Source organism: Haliotis rufescens, unplaced genomic scaffold (genome assembly GCF_023055435.1).
Source record: "Haliotis rufescens isolate VD_foot unplaced genomic scaffold, xgHalRufe1.0.p SCAF_21, whole genome shotgun sequence".
In the NCBI taxonomy this organism is placed as follows: Eukaryota; Metazoa; Mollusca; class Gastropoda; order Lepetellida; family Haliotidae; genus Haliotis; species Haliotis rufescens.
Window position 1 is genome coordinate 2712970 of NW_025963902.1, and position 18092 is coordinate 2731061.

The 18092-nt window shown below is 39.8% G+C and overlaps 2 protein-coding genes across 2 annotated transcripts; one reads left to right on the forward strand and one right to left on the reverse strand.

The window, feature by feature from the left end:
* Positions 1-610: 610 nt before the first annotated feature.
* Positions 611-6920, forward strand: LOC124133472 (uncharacterized protein 6-like). The gene is made up of 5 exons (XM_046497906.2): positions 611-708; positions 1740-1904; positions 2142-2255; positions 2724-2871; positions 6752-6920. Exons 1-5 carry the CDS (start codon positions 637-639, stop codon positions 6826-6828), a joined length of 576 nt encoding a protein of 191 aa, XP_046353862.2. The 5' UTR covers positions 611-636; the 3' UTR covers positions 6829-6920.
* Positions 6921-11837: 4917 nt separating this feature from the next.
* LOC124133471 (uncharacterized protein 6-like) lies at positions 11838-17712 on the reverse strand. The gene is made up of 5 exons (XM_046497905.2): positions 17559-17712; positions 14459-14626; positions 13168-13281; positions 12460-12616; positions 11838-12009 (listed from the first exon to the last, which is right to left on the reverse strand). Exons 1-5 carry the CDS (start codon positions 17628-17630, stop codon positions 11891-11893), a joined length of 630 nt encoding a protein of 209 aa, XP_046353861.2. The 5' UTR covers positions 17631-17712; the 3' UTR covers positions 11838-11890.
* Between the last annotated feature and the right edge of the window lie 380 nt (positions 17713-18092).

An 18092-nucleotide genomic window follows, 5' to 3' on the forward strand; every position in this document is an offset into this window, starting at 1 on the left:
TCCCTTAATATCATGGCCATTGCTGTAAAACTCCCTTGTCACTACGGTGAGGTGAGGTGAGGTGAAATGGGGTTTAACGTCGCGTCCAAGATTATTGCACTTATATAGCGACGTGCACGTACGTGTGTGTGTTTGTGTGGCTGCTTGTACTAGTCCGGACTGATGCCGATTATAGTGCTAGCTCACTGAGATACCATGCCGCAGTTTAACACGAATACCCCACTCAGACACAGTATACTGACTCCAAGCCGACCAGTCCTTGTTTTAGCCCCTAAATGCCGAGCGCCAGACAGGGTAACAACAAGTACTATCTTTTAACGTCTTTTGGTATGACGCAGCCGGGGATCGAACCCCGGACCTTCCGCTCTGCGGGCGGACGCTCTACCACTAGACCACGGAGGCGGTTGTCACTACAGAATACATGCAAACGCTGATGCCTCTCCCAATGTTCTTTCAACCTGACGCTTATATCACAAGTTGTGAATATCATTATTTGGAACGACTAAAAAGGTATAAGAATATTCATCAGGTCACCGTTAGGTCAAAATTTGAATACATAGCAGTACATATAGGACTGACAGTGGGTGAATGTTTTATACAGAGAACCAGCATCAGGGAGTTCGGACATTTTGAAAAATGAATTCTCTTCTTCTTGCTACAGCTCTTGCTTGCCTGGGTCATGTTGTTTTGGCTCAAACAAGTCCTGCGGTGAGTTAATATATTTGCGTAATTTGATATTATGTAAAACATGTTCCATGGCATGATTGGCAGCAAATATTTAGGTTCAGTCATTAGAATGTTATAAAACTCAAACTATTTATATTTCAGAAAATACTGTAATTATACAAAAACTGGTGTTGTATCTGACCACGGTGGACCTACAAGGACAATTAATGAAAGTTTCATCGTCATGTGCGTTACCGGGTCACTGGATGTTCTAGTCCATCACTTGATTGTCACGATTGTTTACATGCAACCGTCGCATTGCAGTAGCATCACTGCTGTGGGAGTCAGGCAACAAGCACAATTGCTGTTTCATGCACACTGTGTGTGGCGGATGCTTCCAGTATGGAAGGACATCAAGGATTTTCAATCATATAATTTTCACCGCGAAACTGTTTCAGCGTATAATCAAGACTGGTTATTCTCTGCCATTGACGTTTTGTACGTACAGTAAACTACGGTTATAACGAACACGCTTATAAAGAACTAACGGATATAACGAACTAACTTTTTAGTCCCGACTATATGCTGTAGTTATGCTGTATATATGCTTATAACCAATTACGGTCATAACGAACTAAAATTAGTAGTCCCGTTGAGTTCGTTATAACCGTAGTTTACTGTATATCTGTCCCTTGTGGGGACACGGGTGGCCCAGTTGTCAAAGGCAACGCAATTCGCTGTGTTGAGTTGCGTTCCTTGACCACGCCAGAAACCTATGATTCTGGGTTCGGTTCCCGATTCGCCCAGATTATGTATCTAGGTTTGTCAATACCATACCCGTGCTCGTGGGTTTCACCAACGTGGAAACCAGCATCACTTCGGACTTTTCTCCCACATGAAGTTAATGGGCGTGATATAATTGGAATACGGTTCAAGGCGGTGATTAGCCTCACTCACTCACTCACTCACGCAACGAGGTCAGAACATCTAAGCCATCGTTATCTTGGCGTTGAAAGTAACCTGGCGTTTAAAATAATAAATAAACTACATATTTCATTTTTTGCCTATTTCAGGCGAGCATAAAGGCCTCATGGACTCGGGTCGTGACTCCAACCGTAACAGCAAAGGAAAGAGCCGTTATAGACGACGCTGCCCAGACCATCAAATTCGTCGCTCCATCCAGGGCTCTGGCATCTGTCGGTCTGAAAAGCAACGCCGAGTATATTGAATACAACACGGTACGTGATTCGGGTATACTATGAGATGTATACAAAAGCGAATGTGTTTCATCGGAAGAGGATTCCATATTGTTTAATGTCTATTTGATATGGACATATGTAGTAGACTGTGCTATATTATTGTCAGATGTACATATCACGGATGTTGATCTCAGTAAGCGACAACGTATCATAAACACACACTATTTACATCTTACTGGGAAGGTGATCGATAACTGGACTGCTCGTTACTTTCAGGAAATGTTTGCTGTGAAACTTTTCGATCGGCCGGTTAAGACTTGTTTCATTTTCAACGGTACCAACGTGCTTGATACATTCTCCGCCACAAGTGCTGACTTGCAAGCCCGAGTTGTAAGTTTTCAGTCATTACCGGTTCTGTTTGTTTTTTTCTCAAATATTCAATTGGCAAGAATGATACATGTAACAAATGTCATATTTGGGATAACACTTTCTGAGTTAAGTACAGATTCCTTTTGGGTTGAGTCCCGTCCGGGATTCGAACCAACACCGCCAGAGTGAGGCAACTAATCGCCAGCACACAGAGTCAACGATCTAACCCACTCAGCCACCGAGGCCTCTACAAAATTGAAACTGGTAGTCTAGATCACGTACTTTGTGTACCCCTCTGACAAGTGTATGATAAATACAAGAATGGTACATTTTACAAATATAAACATGATATTATGTCGGGATCATTGTGGGATTCTATTGGCACGCCCGCCCGCCCGCACACACTCGCTGTTTGAATCCCAGCTTGTTGTAAATGAAAAACAATGATAATTGTAGATAGAATAACTGTGACATATTTTTTAATTATAGCAAGTGAATCCAGTGATGGAGAAGCAGTTTATGACCCTGACAACGCCAATGGACGCAGCAAGTCAGGCCACCTTGATCACGGCCAATCCATTCATCGCAACAGAATGTGCAGCTGACACCTACATTGACACGACAGAGTTGTCTGCAGGTGAAGCAATGTTGCAACGTGTCTTGTCTGCGTGAACAAGCGCCCTAACTCAATTTACATCCTTATAATTAAGTTGTCGTTGTGTGCATTGAAATCCCTGCATTCTGATTAACTGAATTGGTCACGTGTTATTGCATTCATTTCCCAATGAATGTAAACATTTAAGCCACGCCCACCGAGGCGCACTACTTTTATTACTGCGGAATGTCGGGGAATCCCAATATTACAGTTGAGGGAATTTCCTTTCTGCTTACGTGTATCGCCATGCACAGGACATTTAGCGACTTTCATGCATATTCATTGTCCAAACTACCCTTTGAAACCGAAGGCCGAGAATGAATGAAACAGCAAACGAACAGGCTCGCTCGCCTGTTTTTTTTCCGCTCACCCCGTTCAACTTTCATGTCTTCGGGTTTCATTTCTGACCAGCATTTTTCCTACTGTGTTTTACCGTAATCAGGGAAGTAATGTTTGAATGTGGCGGTAACTGACCATGTTATTTGAAACAGCCGCCTTCTCCCGGACATATTTCTTCTGGTTCTGACAGTCTGACTGTTGCAGTTCTTCTCGCCTCTTGCCATAATTGACAGGGCCAATGAACATTGTTTTGATCCTACTTTCCGTTGATTGGCTACTGACAGTGTAGGCGTGTCAAGTTGTGTGCATAAATTAAACGATCCCCTGATTCATGTCACGCCAAAGTGTATATTCCTACACCTGGAATGTTTATCAATCTCGTCATTTTTGTCTGTTTTGATATATACAACTGTTTATGGTTAAACTATTGTAGATAAAACATGTTATACGTTGTCGAATTTAATTATAAGCATTGACTGTATTTATTTCGGTTCAGTTCATTGAGGTATGAATCGAAAAACCGATGTGCGGATTCTTACAAATGTTTGCACATCGGTTTTTCGATTCATACCTCAATGAACCGAAAATAATACACAGTCAATCCTTAAATGATTATTCTTCGGCTATTAATTTTACAGTTGGTGTCTAAAGTATAACCTTTAAAAACGTAGGGAGTACTCCATCATCCCGAGGCAAGAGAGTTAACTGACTTTAAAGTCCAGGTTCCACACTTGCCGAACTAGACTGGTATTATGGAGTTATATTTTGGCTGGACTATCGAGTCTGTGCATAGTCCAATCAAAATTGCGAAATGAAATCGATATCCGGTTCGTAAACTGACGTGCAGATTTCGATCGATTGCAGGATTTGCAAAGCATGTGTACTGCCAACTCGGCGTCAACAGATATTTCCCGAATCCTTTCAAGCTTTTAATCAAGGTTCTCTCGTGATTTGATGCACTTCGCGAAGTAAGACCCGTTTTATCACTTTTAATCTTGATTTTCGATAGGATCGTCTTGACTGGGCGCCTCCATTTTCTTTGAAGCAAATGCAAGTGATATGCGAGGTGGAATTTGATTGGTCAATAGTGGGGTTATCGGAGGGAAATAACTCGTAATAGCCACTGGTGGCGCTAAGTTCGGCAAGGATGGAAACTGGACTTTAAGAGTCAGTTGACGCAGTTGCCTCGGAAAGATGGGGGTAACTTAATATTTCTAAATTGTGAGACACATTATTTTCTAGTAATAGTTGCATGATAAGAATAAACGAAGTGGGACCAGGTAGTGAAGTATGACAGTAGATGGTATGACTGCCAACGATCTTGAAAGACGATATAGGTAAGATGGGAAATTTCAAAGTTGACGTTTTTGGATCAGTAGTGCGTAATACCGCCAAGATTTGTCAAAGATTCATTCAATCGACGAGGCATACTGCCTCAACGTCTCCCAATGGAAATTTGGAAGTCTGTCTCATTCCTTTGCAACCCTTCGCCAAGTTCAGCTGACATGATCACCAGTTGACGTTGACGCACACGTCTCCTTATCGAGTCCTAGACGTGTTCAGTGGGGGACCATCTGGGCTCATTACTGGACATGGCTTTCTAGGGATGTTGTGCTGCTGGAGGTGAGCCTTGACGATTCGTGCACGGTGGGCATGGACGTTGACGTCCTGAAAGACAAAACGTCGACCCACACGTCTTGCAAACTGGACAACAAATGGTGTCAGTATATTTTCCCGATAGTACTGTCCAGTGACCATTCCTTGCACGATATGAAGTGGAAGTGAATCGGAATTCATTTGAAAAGATGACACATGGCCAGCGACGATTACCCCAGTTTCGACGTGTAAACCATTGCCGTCTGTAGGCAATATGACGATTTGTAAGGGGCGACACAACACGTGGTCATCGAGCATGGAGACGAGCTGCATGTAGACGATTTCTAAGCGTGTGACCCGTAATTCGTACTCGAGTAGCGTGAAGAACGTTTGCAGAAATTTGATTCACCGTTTGAGCTCGATTTCGAAAAGCCTGGACCGCCTCTGTGGCCTGGTGTTAGAACGTCCGCCCGGAGAGCGGAAGGTCTGGTGTTCGATCCTTGGCCGAGTCGTACTAAAAGACGTTAAAAGATGGTACATGTTGTTACCCTGCCTGGCGCTAGGCATACAGCGGGTAAAACAAGGACTGGTTGGCTCGGAGTCAGTATACTGTGTCTGAGTGAGTTATTCATGATAAACTGTGGCATGGTATCTCAGTGGGCAAGCACTATACAATCGGCATTAGTCCGGACTAGTACAAGCAGCCGCACCCCAACACCCACGTACACGCACATCGCTATATAAGTGCAACAATTTTAAACGCGATGTTAAACACCATTTCACGTCACCTCACCTCGCAGAGCCTGGTTTTGGACCAATCGATAACATTGTCGTCAACATGGGACACCCTGAACGTGGTTGATCGTCGACATTTATGGTATGTTGATACCTTTTCCATGGTCCGCTATTCCCAGACTGTGAAACATTGAACGTATTGGCCACAGCACGCTGACGTCTGTCTGTTTCAAGCAAGTTAATTGCACGTAGGCGCTCTGCGCGTTGCAGACACCGCATCGCCAGTTCAAACACAAACAAAGAATGAAAATCAAGTAAATCACAAGTGTATGATAGGCAGAATTAATAACATTCACAGAAATAATAGCCCAAAGAGATAAATCGACCTTCCTTGAAAGTGTCAAAATCACGAATGACACTCTTCTCACGTGTGTGGCGCTAAGTACTGCGTGAGGCATGTGCAAACTATCGGATGTGTTTTGGTGTGATGTTTTAAATTCATAAACGTTCTTGCATTGGATGTTTGTCGTCAACACGTATCCTTGTTCTTATACTTGGTATAAACATTTATATTTCTTTATCCCCTACTTTTTATAAAGATATTTTTTTATAATAACCATTTGATACTATTAAGCTTAAGTATAAGGCACACGGTGTGGTCTTATGTTTAAGTCTTGGTCTTAAAAGATGAGATTCGTGAAGATCCGGGGTAGAATAGTTCTTCAGCAACCCATGCTTGCCATAAAAGGCGACTATGCTTGTCGTAAGAGGCGACTAACGTGATCGGGTATCAGGCTCGCTGACTTGGCTGATGCATGTCATCGTATCCCAATTGCGTGGATCGATGCTCATGATATCAATCACTGAATTGTCTGGTCCAGACTCGATTATTTACAGACCGCCGTCATATAGCTAGAATATTGCTGAGTGCGGCGTTAAACAACAAACAAACAAACATTTCTTAATAGATGCCTTTGTATATTATTTGATGACTTGATGTCATTTTATTACAAACTGTATTGAATACGTGCATACTATTTGATGAAGACAATTTCAATTAGAAGATAGTGTTTAGGACTCAATGTGATCATAATACTAATTGTCTTGAATGCATGTTTCCTACATGCTGATAATGCTCTTGACAGCATGCATACTATTTGTATACGAAAATCTTTTTATAATGGTGTTCCAGGGTCCACTGCTCCCGCTAACAGTGAAGTTGTGACGTTCCCGACGCTGTGGGGCAAACTAACGCTGTACATCCTGTAGGCAGCTGGTTCCGCCCTCATCTGCCTCGTGGTTTTGGAAAATATCCCTTCATGATGTGTACTAATGAACATAATAAAATATCTGAGTACGTTTTCGTGCTCAGCTTCAGCATGAAATACCTACGATGTCAAGTACGCTTTGGACCGTGCTCAACGCTGAGTTCGATATCAACAATGGCAGCTCACCTGCGTCAGACTCGACACACCACTTCCTTTTATTTCTGCAAACAAAAGTTGTTCTCGTTGGACCACCTCCTGGACAAGACACACTTCCTCCGCCTGTGACCAACCCTTACATCGCCTTCTTGACTCGGGCATGCTCTACGTTGCCATTGGAAATAATCAGACGACAACAGTCGGGTTGTTTTCCTACCTTTCTCGACGGAAGAGTTCAAAATTGCCGCTTGTGTCATAAACAAAGAGTACTTTGAGCATGCTCAAGCCGAGCGTGAGTTGTGCTCAGCTGAGTACAGACTCAAGATGTTTTATAACCTCTGCTTGAGTCCAAAACTCAACTGAGTACGAACATGAGCACGAGCATGAATTTGAGCATGAAACTGAGTTGAGCACGAATTGTTTTATAACCTCGGGGCCAGGTCTTCAACGTGACGTGATTTACCTTGGCTAAGCCATCGCGCAATGTCTTTGAATATCTTGAATTTGATTGGTCATGTCACAGTAACACTCTTCTACGTGAATTCTATATAATGTAGATACATATAATGTAGATTAAATAATGTAGATACATATAATGTAGATATAAATAATGTATATATCAATAATTTAGATTCACATAATGTAGATACACATAATGTAGATACATATATCATAGACACACATAATGTAGATACACATAACTCTAGATACACATAATGTAGATACACATAATGTAGATATGAAGAATGTTGATACACATAATGTAGATATAAATAATGTAGATACACATAATTTAGATACACATAATGTAGATACATATATTATAGATACATATATTATAGATACACATAATTTAGATACACATTATGTAGATATAAATAATGTAGATACACATAATGTAGATACATATATTATAGATACATATATTATAGATACACATAATTTAGATACACATTATGTAGATATAAATAATGTAGATACACATAATTTAGATACACATAATGTAGATACACATAATGTAGATACACATAATGTAGATACACATAATGTAGATATGAATAATGTAGATACACATAATGTAGATACACATAATGTAGATATGAATAATGTAGATACACATAATGTAGATATAAATAATGTAGATACACATAATTTAGATACACATAATGTAGATACATATATTATAGATACATATATTATAGATACACATAATTTAGATACACATTATGTAGATATAAATAATGTAGATACACATAATTTAGATACACATAATGTAGATACACTTAATGTAGATATGAATAATGTAGATACACATAATTTAGAGACATATAATGTAGATGCACATAAAGTTGTGAAAAATACTTCTCAGAAAGGAATATCATAAGTGAGCCAGCACAACTTGGGCTATGTTCCCCTGTATGGGTAATTTCTACCGATAAGGATAAGTATGGATAATTTCTACTGCTATGGATAAGTATGGATAGTTTCTACCGATCGATATGGATAAGTATGGATAATTTCTACCGATAAGGATAAGTATGGATAATTTCTACCGCTATGGATAAGTATGGATAATTTCTACCGCTATAGATAAGTATGGATAATTTCTACCGCTATGGATAAGTATGATATTTTCTACCTATAAGGATAAAGTAATGCTAATTTCTACCTATAAGGATAAAGTATGGATAATTTCTACCGATATGGATAAGTATGGATAATTTCTAACTAAAGGATAAAGTATGGAGACGTTCTACCGATATGGAGAAGTATGGATAATTTCTACCGATGAAGGAATCCAGTTTTGTTCAAAGTCACACTCAAATACACTCGGCACAGGGATAAGTTACAACATTTAGGTGGCAGCCTGAAGGTGAAGAGTACACCATTTCCAAGGCATACCGCCAAGGGCGCTCTCAAAAATTGGTTTATGCTGACGGCTTGAATTTTTTTATATACGACAGATATATTTTTCCAGAATTTAATTGCCCATAATTACGGGTGCAAATAACTCACGAGTGCGTATTATACACGAATAAATACGTCTTGTGTACATTGATCAATCGGAAGGGGTGCTAATGGGATTGTTCACTAGCCAATATATCAGCAAATATTGCTGTGGGCTCTTTTTTGAGCGGGGCGCATATTACGTCGAATACGGTAGTAGTGTCAAAGTTATGTTTCCTATTTTAATGATCTTCACAGCAACATAACATCAATGCACTGAAAACTTAAAGGGAAATGAAGGTAGTTCTGAGTTAATGTGCTTCTAAAATCGCATAATAAAACAAATAATACATAATAACGGATATATTTTAGTTTAGTTTTAGAAATCTTTCGATATGACTAGCACTTTAAACCACTGGATTGGTAATTAAATTTATCATGTGTGACGCCAAGACCATTCTTCTGTGACATGTGAAGACGTTTGATGAAAGTTCTACTGATAACTGAAACCAGTTTCAATACACAGCCCAAGCATAATCACCACATGCACCAGCTTTGACCAATCCATCCCCATGTCGCCCAACCTCACTGCATACAACGTGATAACAAAGCTTCATTTAATCCGTACACAGAGAGATATTGCTGGGTCCAGCAAAAGTACCACTAAATGCCTGTCTCAAAAATAAGCCATTATACTGAACTCAATCAAAAAAGGTCTTTTTTATATTCGCAATAAATATTTGAGTCAAGTGGAATCAATACAATGTGGAATCCCATAAACTCACAGGATTTGCTGGACCACTTTTGCAAAATCAGCACAAAACAGGTTCAATTCTGTGAACCCTTTTGATTCTTCAACTGCGCCCACCTATAATTCCACATGACAAACTTAAGAGAAATCTTCCTACCTTAACCCATGGGACATGGGGTAATATTTTTTAATTTGACGTTAACACGATATACGGCTTTTCCATTGGACGAGAGGTCGGTCACATGACCGCGAAATTGACGTTCATAAGTGTATGAACGGCACAATTTGGCGTTCATACGACTTTTTCACAAGACCGTGTTCTTGAAATGACGTAAACACTGACGTACTACCTACACATTCTTTGGGGAACCCCGAGGAAGTCCCTAGCTCAAATACTAACAGAAGCGCTCTTTCTGACCATTTGGACCCTTTAGTCTTGAACTCAGCGTTTTAATATACATTGAGAAACGTCAGAGAGTTTAAATGCATGATCCTTCTATGAATTTACCTTAGTGTCTATTTGACACATTATAATCACTTTTCAATGATCGGCCCATTTGTTTAATGATGACGAAAGCATGTAACCGCCACAGGTTCATAAACCACTCGAAATCTCTTCCGTCACGTTTATCGTGTCGACCACTTTGACATCTTGTACTTGATGTACATGTTTTACGTAATGCATTGTCATTCTGACTGATTTATTGACGTAGCTCTTGACAGACCTTTCTCATCAAATGGTGATACTATTTGAATAATGTGTTGTGTCAAATGTTTCTGAAGAGCAATGTGTGCATACATCCGCTAATGTCACCTCTCTATTTGGGGAACTATATTATTCCTCGATAAAACTGGTTGTTGTATGGCTGTCAGTGTAAACATGAAGTCACACGCACTAAATAAAATTGTGCATGGATCCAGGCCTATATCCTTTGAGGTAACAACATGTGATACAAAATGATAAGAATTGACTTTCACTTTGTGTGAGTCATTTCCTAACTAAGAGTCGTGACCAAAGATACAGTTGCAGATCTATCTTCAGAGTGAGTGAGTGAGTATGGTTTTACGCCGCTTTTAGCAATATTCCAGCAATATCACGGCGGGGGACACCAGAAATGGGCTTCACACATTGTACCCATGTCGGGAATCGAACCCGTGTCTTCGGCGTGACGAGCGAACGCTTTAACCACTAGGCTACCCGACCGCCCCTCTATCTTCAGAGGTTCAGGACAGTTTGTCAAAATTGAAAGCAAATGCCATCTGAAGGTTACTGAGAAAACAATATGTGATATGCTGGATTTCCTCATAAATAAAATCTATCTATGTATCTATGTACCTAGGTAAGACATTTAAGCTAAAGGTAGGCATCCCCATGGACACCAAGGGTACTCCCCTTCTTGCTGATCTGTTTTTTTCTCTATGATATGAATCGGCATTTCTGCTCTGATTGGCAAAGTTAAACCAAGGTGATGAGGCCAAGAAGTTTAACTTAAGCTGCAAGTATAACGATGATCTGATACCGTTCAGTTACTTTCAAGGTGCCAATTCCCTTCCATTGATTTACCAACCAGACCTAGAAATAAAGGAGACCAGTGAGACGGCATCGTGTTTCATATTTAGATCTATGCTGATAGATTGAGGATGATAAAAATCTATCCACAAGGCTGTATGACGAGAGGGATTACCCCAACTTTCCAACGGTCAACTTTCCCTTTATGTCAAACAGTATTCGACCATCTCCGGCCCTTGGTGTCCACATGTCACAACTTTTGGGGTGCAATGGAGCATGCTCTTTCTACTAAGATTTCAAAGAGCGTCATACGACTCTCGATCAAAGGTTGTTTGATCAAGGTTACAAGGTTTGTTCACTAGAGTGAGTAGTAGCGAGAATATTCAATCCTGGACAAGCAGTCAAACACTTTGATTTGTTTTGTTGTCTGGTTTAAAATCAAAGTAATGGAGTTACAAGTTTGTTGTTATGGTTGATGCATTACTCAGTCACTCAGTCACTCATCTCACGGTCACCCAGTCACTCATCTCACGCCTCTCTTATTCCTCTAAGTGCCTTTGTACTGGATATACTTTGTCAAATGTAAAACAAATTGGCTCAGGGACTGCCTCGTATCACATAAAGGTACAAAAGAAATACACAGAGCTGAGCGATCACATTTCTTTATTCTGAAGACATACACGATGATGTGGACAGCTTTTAAGGAGGGGTGGCAGTGGTGGTTGTCACAAGACCAGTTGACCGAAGGATGTAGAGATGCACAGTCCCCCACGAGGTGAAAAAAGTGAACTTATCACTTGCAGCTGGGGGAGGGGCTCCTGAAAAATGGACATCATCATCAACATTCATCATTATCATTAAACAGCTTCATCAACAACAACATCGTCATCGACAATCATCATTAACATTGAACCTCTTCATCAACAACATCCTAATTAACAATCATCATTATCATTAAACATATCCATCAACAACAACAACATCGTCACCAACAATCATTATAGTCAATAAACACCACCATCAGCAACAATCATCATTATCATTAAACACCAACAAAAGTAAATAAAAGTTAGTAAATCGACAATAAGCCCCTACAATTATCCACATCATCATCTTTTCAAGTATTCATCAACATCATAAGGAATCAGTAGCAGCCACAAATTCATCTGCACGAATCTCAACCATCACACGTGAATATCTTGACGCACTTACAAAATCGATGACAGGAAAATAAAGTATACAAAATAAATAAGACAATACACTATTACCTGCGGCCATTTCGGTGGTCGCCACGTAGTTGTTTCTTCTGTCGGAACACTTCTTTTGAATGAAGGGATGTTTCAAATTGAAGGCACTTTGACTGGTTGCGTTCATGACAGATCCAGCTGTATGGTAGCTTTTCTCCACAGTCGTGTTTAACAATGTCTGAAATTATGAAAGTAGTAAAGATTATATACCACAATAATGTTCGTTAAGACAGTTCACTTATCTGTCGTCAGAAGCAAGGCTTAAATGTGTCTGCTGTAGATAACATGCTGTTGTGACGAACACAACATTATAAAAAAAACTTTTTAAGTCAGGAAATACTTGTCAGTGAGTGTTACAGGTAACGTCGCGCTATATTTCAGCCATACAACAGAGGCCTGAAAATAAACTAGACCATACAATACGAAGACCCGCAATGAAACCTTGACATTGAACATCAACACCCGTTCCATCACGAGTGAGTGAGTGACTGAGTGAGTGAGTGAGTGAGTTATGGGTAACATATTTCAGATGGGAGTGGGGGGCTTCTTTCTGTAGCATAAAAAAACATCGAACTAAATCATGTTTGCAAAAACAACTGACTAATGTTTCACCCTCACACCTGTTTTATTTTAAACGCAACCCATTTTCCAAACAGCTGCTACTCTACACAATCTGCCCCACCCAAACACTTTTCCACCAAGCTGTATCCGAGTGTGGCCATTACTTACAAGCGCCTGCAAAGCGGTGCTTGTTGCACTGAAGGTACCGATAAGGGCAGGGACGACGTCGAGAAGGAAGCACGTTCTACCAACATCCCTTTGAAGCTTTGCTGCCACCTTAGCCTGAAAATAAATAACAAAAAGAAGATGGTTTACCTACAGATTAGGTATTGGGAGAGACGTGTCACATTCAATGAGTGAACATATAGTTGTGACCGTGACAGTATATTCCAGCAACATTAATAATCGAGTGAAACGATACACAACGAACTAAATAACAATTTATCTTCACTGGTTGGCTCATACCACAAGAATTGAACTGGGGATACTCTTCACGAAATCAGGACACGCTGCGCCCTCTGATCCAAATTCAGTATAGCAAATAATTTGTTCCTAATCTTTAAGTGATCTACTGACCGTATTGTCAGTTCGTGGTGTTATACTGCAGTGTAATTTATTGTTAATCAGTGTGCAATTTTACTATATTGATTCTGCTGAGATTCAGCAGAAGTTCATAGCATTATGTTTTGACAATAATTGGTTGTCTGGAATGTGGCACTATTTAATGTAAGCAGTGGTGTGGAAGTTACTATATTTAGACGCTTTTTGGAGTTAGATGTAACCTAGAATGTTCTAGAACAGCTGGAGTAATCCAACATTGTACAGAACCTTCCAGGAGGTTTTAGACAATATTATGGGGCACGAGCATGTCTCTATCATCTGACATTACATGTCATATTACATCAAGACCAGCTGTTGTCTGAAGATAGTATTTATACCCTGGATATCTATTTTGTAAGCTTGACCACTGTTGCTACTAGCCGAATATTACTATCACTGAATTTCTTCTTTCACCACTACTATCGTATTTAATGGTGCCATTGTTAATCTACTGCCATTGATTTTTGTACTTCCACTCTATTGTGTACGGCATTTGTAGTAATTTGTATTGATTTGTAAACCTATTTAATTTTAATATACAATTATATGTCATTTCCTTATTGTTTGTTGGTTTTACATTGAATACTTATACGCATAGATTTCTGTGTTAGCGTATTGTTTTAATTTTGAATTCGACACGTAACAGTTGAAGTAAAAAAAAAAAGGAATCAACAAAAATTCTTTTGGAAAAACGTCAAAGGCTTGATTCCCTTTCCTTACTGTTTCACATTGAAGTTTAGAATCAAATAAGATGAGCTAAAAGAATCGTCGGTAAGAATACAAACAACAACAAAAACTGTTATGTATTTAATCTTATTTCACTTCTTTGAATTTTTGGTAATTAAAACCAACGCCTTACACTGCTGTAATCTGTGTAGGTGCGGCTCCTAGCGATGCCAGTTCCGACCAGCTCCCTGCTTCTGGAGCTAAAGCTGATGCCGGAGTCAGCATTCCATATGTACGCACTCTGGGTGACATTAAGCGTGTCGCTCACTACCCGCAACCACTTCGCCCTTATGGCACCTTCCTGAAACAAGGTTATTTTACGTAAGTGTTAGTTTACACCGTTGGCATCAGTTTATTTCTCCGAATAACCACCAACGGTGCTACAAGAGTTTACCACCCAAAACTGACTCCCACAGAAGATGGCGTTTGGGTGAGATCAAGTGATATCTACATTGTAGATATCGCTGCAATGAAATGGCATCACAATGCTTTGGAGACCATTGTGACGTCATGGGTTACCACTAATGGCTCTGGTACTGAAGCTGTTAGCAGTACTTGTTACACTTAAGACACTGCTTATTAATGTCCACAAACTGTAAAAGTTGAAAGAGTGATGTTTGATGATAAATTAAATCTCACCCTCGTGTCTTTTGATATCAAGTATATCAACACTCGTTGATAAAAGTGGAAAATCGCCTTGGCAAGCCTCAGGGCTTTTTCCACTTTTAACACTCTCTCTATACAACATATACTATGTATTCAATGAGGATGAAGATAGTAACATGCTTTAATGAGTGAGTGAGTTACACGTCACATCGGCATTATTTCAGCCATACACCGACCAATAAGTGATGTAGCCACTTCAACATAATTAATGTATATAAATGTACAATTAATCTGGACAGATGTTTCAGAGTGGATATAGATTTAGGTGATAATGTTTCACGTAATTTACACGTTTGGACAGATATAACAATTCTTTGAGATATAAACAGCCATACCCACAGCAGTCTGTATATAGTTGTGTCTGTGACAGGCAAGCTAAACACGCCGTCACGAAGACATGCTCATTATATTAATCACTGGATTGTCTGGTCCAGACTCGATTATTTACAGACCGCCGTCATATAGCTGGAATATTGCTGAGTGCGGCGTTAAACAACAAACCAAAAAAATCCTTCAGTATACGACCGCCTCCGTGGTCTAGTGGTAGAGCATCCGCCCAGAGAGCGGCAGGTCCGGCGTTCAATCCCCGACCGCGACATACCAAACAACGTTAAAAAATGGTACTTGTTGTTACCCTGTCTGGCCCTCGGCATTAAGGGGCTAAAACAACGACTGGTCGGTCAGTAAACTGTGTCTGAGTGGAGTATTCATGTTAAACTGCGGCATGGTATCTAGAGGTGTAACGATACGGGAGGGTCGCGATACGATACGTATCCCGATACAGGGGTCGCGATACGATACGTATCACGATACAGTGTTTACTGGTACAAGCTAAGCCAAGTTGCTGTCTTTCTGCTATCTAAAATATGTGACAAGTACAGTTGAAGAAGATATAAGGTGTTTATTTACTGTTATAGTAAATTGTCAGCAATACAGTATGTTTTACTGAAACAACAAACTGGCTTTGAAACTGTTAAAGTATTTCATGGGCGCACACACACCCCACCCCCACCCACCCCAACACACACACACCTTTCTATTTAGAAAAAAATCTTTATTTCTGTATAAATTACCACCAAAGACAATAATAAATAGATCTTAATTGTGCACCCCCCCTTTTCAAAAAAGCTGTATCCGCCCATGTATTTCATCTATTTTCTTGAGTATAGTGCGCACCGATGTATAATGCGCACGCCCCTCTAGCGGGTTCAATATTTTGGAAAAAAAGAAATATGAATATTATGCGCAGAAAAAAATTACACCGTACCCCTTCAGCGAAGTCCGGCAAACGAACGGGTGATGAGAAACTTCGTTAGTACAAATTCGAAATTTGAGATAAAAAATCACCAGACATGTTGATTTACCGTTTAAATTGTATTTTTTGTTCAGCTAGGCATTGTTTTATATCCAGGGATTAAGATTACCTTGTGTATTTTCTCGTAAACTAAGCCGGACACAGCAATCAGCTGTACATGTACACACGTTTTCTTGGAATCTACCGGTGATTCGGGCAAGACACACCCAATGATATAACTTTACAGTATTTTAATGCAAGGATCGGCAAAAGTTGTATCTAAAACTATTTTTTTATCAGGAATAATATATTCCAATATATTGTTAATTTAGATGCAGCTTTTACTAAACATATTTAAAATAATAATAACCCTAAGCGAAGCAGCTGATCGCTATTGCCGGGTATTATTTTTTACATGGAACCAGTCTGACCAGACACCGTTAAGGCTCCCGTGCACGTGATCGCGTGATCGCGAGAATTATGTGTTGACATATAATCGTCCAACAAAAACAAATCTGACTTTTAACGAATCAAAGTATGGCATTTATGATATATGTATCCATTCTCTGTCAACTAAAATTCCTTTCAAGGCGTCAATAGCGGTAATCTGACCGGGGGTTGCTGTTAATAACGGTGAGTTGTGCGATCTTCCGATCGCTTCACACACGATTTCGCCGAAATTAATTATAACAATATTAAAAGGAATTTTGAATAAAATTAATGAAATAAGTTACAAACATGAGTCCAGATATTCAAAGAACACTTTTTTTATAGCCAGACAGTGTAATTACATGAATAATTTGCGAACTTCAGTATGGATTTGTTGACATGGTATTTCCGGGGTTACGTGCTCACGGTAATGTCTTTCCATGGGGGAAAAACATCAAAACTCATTAATTCGTGTACAATGAGCAACCCCTTCTACACAGCTGTGTTTTTTAGGAAAAAAGTGCGCACTATACTCAAGAAAATACGGTAGGTATAACTGCTGTTATGAAAATACATGCGATATATGCTTTCCAAATCGATGCATCGTATCGTGGGCTGTGCATCGGGATACAATACTGTATCGCCGTATCGTTACACCACTAATGGTATCTCAGTGAGCTAGCACTATAAATCGACATCAGCTCGGACTAGTACAAGCAGCCACACACACGTGCATGCATGTCGCTATATAATTGCAATAATCTTGGACACGTCGTTAAACCCCATTTCACCACACCTCATCTCCTTCAGTATACTCTGCATTATCTTGCACGCTAAGACTTACCAGTCCCGCCCACTGTGTACAGCCATTTGCCACCAGACACACGAATACCGCGAGGCAGGGAACGTAACTCATGATGTCAAAGCGTTTTTCCAACCGGTAGATAAACTCAGAACTTCTCAAGTGGTTGTCGATGACAACTGATGTGACACAACATGGACTGCTCTTTTATAGTGTTTAAATGCGTCACTGATTTAATCCTTGCCATGAATGTCATTGGAAATGTGACAGACAAGAGCAACTAAAACCACAAGAATTTCATTTGAAATAATTCCTATGTTTTATTTTTTAACGACAACTGGTCTATATTTTGACCTACAGGACATAGCACGGCTCATAGATTCAGCGTAGGTTGGTGAACAAACTTATGCTAAACATAACGGAACCCTAAATCTTGCTGACAAATGATGTGTGCCAGATGTTTGCACACGTGACCGGGATGTTGAATACATAAATAAACGTATTTCATAAGATTCACTTGGAAACATCAGTAACATAAAGTAATACATGATTCATCTCATGCAACTTATGAAACGT

Bases quoted from the DNA above. Each gene is read 5' to 3' on its own strand.
- LOC124133472 (XM_046497906.2), top strand. From the start codon at position 637: ATGAATTCTCTTCTTCTTGCTACAGCTCTTGCTTGCCTGGGTCATGTT. The intron at 2,256-2,723 runs GTAAGTTTTCAG...TTTTAATTATAG, and splicing joins CTGACTTGCAAGCCCGAGTT to CAAGTGAATCCAGTGATGGA. The intron at 2,872-6,751 runs GTGAAGCAATGT...ATGGTGTTCCAG, and splicing joins CACGACAGAGTTGTCTGCAG to GGTCCACTGCTCCCGCTAAC.
- LOC124133471 (XM_046497905.2), bottom strand. From the start codon at position 17,630: ATGAGTTACGTTCCCTGCCTCGCGGTATTCGTGTGTCTGGTGGCAAAT. The intron at 14,627-17,558 runs GTAAGTCTTAGC...ACCTTGTTTCAG, and splicing joins GTACACAGTGGGCGGGACTG to GAAGGTGCCATAAGGGCGAA. The intron at 12,010-12,459 runs GTAATAGTGTAT...TCCATTTTTCAG, and splicing joins GACCACCGAAATGGCCGCAG to GAGCCCCTCCCCCAGCTGCA.